General features: G+C 41.3%; 1 gene segment (V, D, J or C); it reads right to left on the minus strand.

The window, feature by feature from the left end:
- Nucleotides 1-3,044: 3,044 nt before the first annotated feature.
- On the minus strand, nt 3,045-3,529 carry LOC120787326. The segment is given in 2 exon segments: nt 3,045-3,371; nt 3,478-3,529. Coding segments are annotated over 2 exon segments (375 nt in total).
- Between the last annotated feature and the right edge of the window lie 624 nt (nt 3,530-4,153).

Consider the following 4,153-nt stretch of genomic DNA (forward strand, 5'->3'; position numbering starts at 1 on the left):
GTTCATTGATTGATGTGAAGGGAAAAGGGTTCAGATTTAAAATGCACTTTTCCTTTCTCATGAAAATGTAATCAGTAAATCGTGAGGAGAGTAGAACCGGTACTTGGCTGAGATTACAGGTGTGTGCAGTGCACTTTTACATTCTGTGCATTTTAAAATTAAGTGGGAGAAGCCAGAAAACCCGCTCTAGTTCCTGATCAGATTATGGGCTAAAGAAGCCAAAATAATGGTATTTCTCTATTTCACTGATTCTTATTTACATATAAATACAGTTTATGGGGATGTGCAGAGGTGGGTGCTAACGACTTACACTTACGTGTACCTGCAGCTACAATGTGCAAGTTCTGTAAATCAAACTAGTGGTAGCATGAGACTCGAAAGCAAACCCCACTTCACCTCCCAACCCTCCCTCTCCCTGCTGTGTTACGCTCCGCTCAGCCCCTCACCTGCGTCCTCGTCATGTTTGCCGTCTCAGCTGATGCAGCCCTGACTTTGGCCTTCTCTGATTGGTTGGAAGGGCGAGGCTCGTTCAAAGACTTTAGAAGGGAAGGTCTCTGCTCTGCTGCCAGGCTGTTCAACGAGTCTGGGGCACAGGAGCCTTTGACAGCACCTCTCCACATTAAGATCTGTTTTGCAGCATATTTCAACCGAAAAATGTTGGGAAACGGTTTGAGACTGTAGCTTTAAATAAGTTTGTTTTAGTTGTGCTTGTTTCGATCATTTCGTTATAAATAAATTACTTTGTCATTGAATATACCCATGTGTCTCCCGTTTTGGTTGCAGTCTTAGAGCCGGGCTGTAACAACACTAATAAATGTAATACTCTATTCAAACACTACCGTATATCAGGCTTCAAATCTACTAGTCTTCCTGCTTCCTGTTCTCGTGTCAATATTTGAGCTACAGTTTTGCATCTTTGCCACTGTATCAACCGTTTAACTGGTCTTGGTCATTGATGTATCCTGATGAAGAGAGACAGGAAAAAAAAGGAAGAAGACTTTTATTTTATGTGGACATGACATAACATTTCAACAACTGTCTCAAATGAGTCATCTGATCTTAGACATTTCCAGTGAGATTAGAGACGGATTTGGCCACATTTTATTGTCTTCAAGTGACTGGCGAGGACTGGATGTGGGGGGTTCACACCTGGTCTGGGGGGGGGGTCTGTGATGGAACCTGGAACCTGGGACATGCTTACTGGAATTAACAAAGTTTAAAGACACTGTTACATGTTGACACTCTTGGTCATGGTCCATGCATTTCTGATTTTCTGATTTATTTACCAAATCATAATATAATATAGAAGAAAACAAGCACAGACAGTGATTTAAAACATGTCTTTACTTATTGGTGTAAGTAGTAGAGTATAATATTAATGTAATATTCACATGTGATCACAGGTGAGAGATGCAGACTGGGAATATTGTCCTGGTGTATATGTTGCAGAGGATCTAGACAGGAGATGACGAGGTGACATTTCATCACAAGCCGATCATACACACAGGTGTGTGTTCACTTCTTTACCTGAGGAAGACCATGTGTGGTTGAAATGATGTCAGTCATATCCACACCAAGTAAAAGACGAGGGAAAAGACAGTGGTGTGCTGGTATTTTTTCTCTTTTGTTTAATTAAATTACTCGATACTCATTCGTTTTTTTCAGTCCATACTGTCGTACTTTACCTCAAGTAGATACTTTGATGAATACTTTTACCTGAATGCTTGTTTTGACAAAGTGACAGGACTTGTACTTGAGCACAGCCTTTGAGTAACACTCGGTCCAACTCTGGGACAGAGTAGAGCTGATGGAAGTCATCATCAGTCGCAGTTGGACAGATTTCTTTGTCTCAAGTCCGTGTAGTAACAGCTGTGAGCAGTAATGTGAGTTTCCTGAAGGTTTTCATGCTGCACTTCAAGAGCGTCTCGTCCATGTTGACTTAAAAGTTGAGACTGAAAGTTCAAGCTTGACCATCAAAACCATTTCAACTCAAGCTCCACTTACTAGCAGTTCTGGAGCTTTGGACCAAATTACATGATCTTCCTCAGCAGATGGAGTTTGCCCTGTTGATTTTTTTAACTTCCAGGTCAACGTGGACAAGAAGTCCCAGAAACACTCGGAGGAATGGGAATTTGAACATGTGCATTTCACTGACAACCGGACAACTCCGTCTGCTGAGGAAGATCATGTGAAATGAACTGAAAGTTCCACAACGGATACTGAACGGAGAGAGAACTGGAGAGATTTTGTCAACAGCCGTTTCCAAGGTCAAGACTTAACTTTCAGTCTAAATGTATTTGTTGGGTTTTTGAGTTGCATGTCAGGGGGAATGTGTTGCTGCATATGCTTTGGCAGTTTATACACTTATAGTTATATATACATGTAGACATAGTTATATCCAGTCAGTCACTTATGTCTTTTGCCTTTTTCTGATTTCAGTTGATGCTGAGATACTATTAGTTCACATATTTAAGACAATGTTTTGTGAGATCTGACAGACGTTTGGGTTTTGTTTGTGTCGTCTTTGATCATGAAGGTTTCTGATGCTGATCTGTGTCGTCATATTTTCTTCTCACAGCCTATAGTTGAGATAGCTGTGATCCAGTGTGCAGCTGAGGTCAAAGGTCATCACAAGGCCTTTTGTCATTGATTTTCTCAGGTTGGCTCCTCTTGATTTATTTAAAAGTCAGATAAGAACATGTGACTAAAACTGGATGTGAATGGATGGAGAGAAGCTGTGATGAAGAAAGTTATTTGATTTCCACCAAGATCAGTGTTTTGATATTAAACTTGTTTTGATACATGTTGAAACCACTTCATGTAATTTTCAGTGTACGATGTGTGTGTGCATGCTGTGTGTGTGTGTGTGTGTGTGTGTGTGTGTGTGTGTGTGTGTGTGTCTGTGTGTGTGTATGTGTGTGTGTGTGTGTGTGTGTGTGTGTGTGTGTCCTCAGTGAACTGTATCAGTCTCTGCAGTAGCTTCCAGCTGCAGCAGCCAGTTCAGTTTCTCTTCAGTCTGACTGAGGGAGGTTTTTGTACGACGCTTTTTCACTGTGTGAACACAGCTTTGCTGTTGATAACGTGAAAACTCTGACAGTAGTAAACTGCTGCATCTTCAGCCTGGACTCCACTGATGGTCAGAGTGAAGTCAGAGTTTGATCCACTGCCTGTAAAACGACCTGGAATCCCTGATGCTCGAGTGGTAGCATCGTAAATAAGTAGTTTAATAGTTTCTCCGTCTCTCTGTTGGTACCAGGCTAAAGAGTTAGAACCATAAACATCCTGACTGGTTCTACATTTGATGGCGACGGAGCCTCCCAGAGCAGAGCTCACTGCTCCAGGCTGAGTCACTGTGACCTGGCCTCTGGACTCTGAGGACACAGAGACAGAAACATGAAGCAGCGTCACAGTTTGTCGGCTTGATTTCAGAGGGACGGACGTTGATAGAGGAGAGGAGTTTGATTCTCTGGACTTTACCTGTGAAGCAGCAGCAGAGGAGAGTCCAGATGAGGACGGAGGTCAGCGTCATCTTCTTGATGAGGAGGATTTCTGTGGCTTCTGTTGTCATGAAGGACAGCTGTCAGTCATCCAGTCTTCAACTCTCAGGACTATAAACTCTCCCAGAGCACTGGAGCATGGTGCTGCTGATGCAAAGTGGCTCTCTATGGAAATGCTCTGACTGACTCCAGCAGGGACTTGGATCACTCTGGTCATGCTGTTTATCAATGGATCAGTCACAATTTCAGCACACTAATTAGAAATACGTTAATGCTAACTTCTTTGTGAACTTGCTCAAATTAAAGTGGAGAAATGTTCTTTCAAAATGCCGTTTGTCACAAAACTCCCACTAATTTCACTATCAAATAAATCAATGTCATCCTCAGACTGAAATTTCAACAAAGTCATTTGTCACTGAAGAAATCAATTTTATGTCTTTATTTTATTTTGACAGAAATGATTAATGCTGAGATATTTAAAAATTAAAAGTTAATACTTTTGTGTGTATTTATGAAGAATTTTTACAGTTTGATCTTTTACCTCACAAAGACGATAAATTTACATATTTTTTTGTTGAATCTGTTTGTTTCAGAGCCAGAGAGCCGTGTCTCTTTACAGTGTGAGGTTTTTGTACGACGGCTCAATGAGTTTGTAT

This window comes from Xiphias gladius, unplaced genomic scaffold (genome assembly GCF_016859285.1).
Source record: "Xiphias gladius isolate SHS-SW01 ecotype Sanya breed wild unplaced genomic scaffold, ASM1685928v1 HiC_scaffold_1364, whole genome shotgun sequence".
NCBI lineage: Eukaryota > Metazoa > Chordata > Actinopteri > Istiophoriformes > Xiphiidae > Xiphias > Xiphias gladius.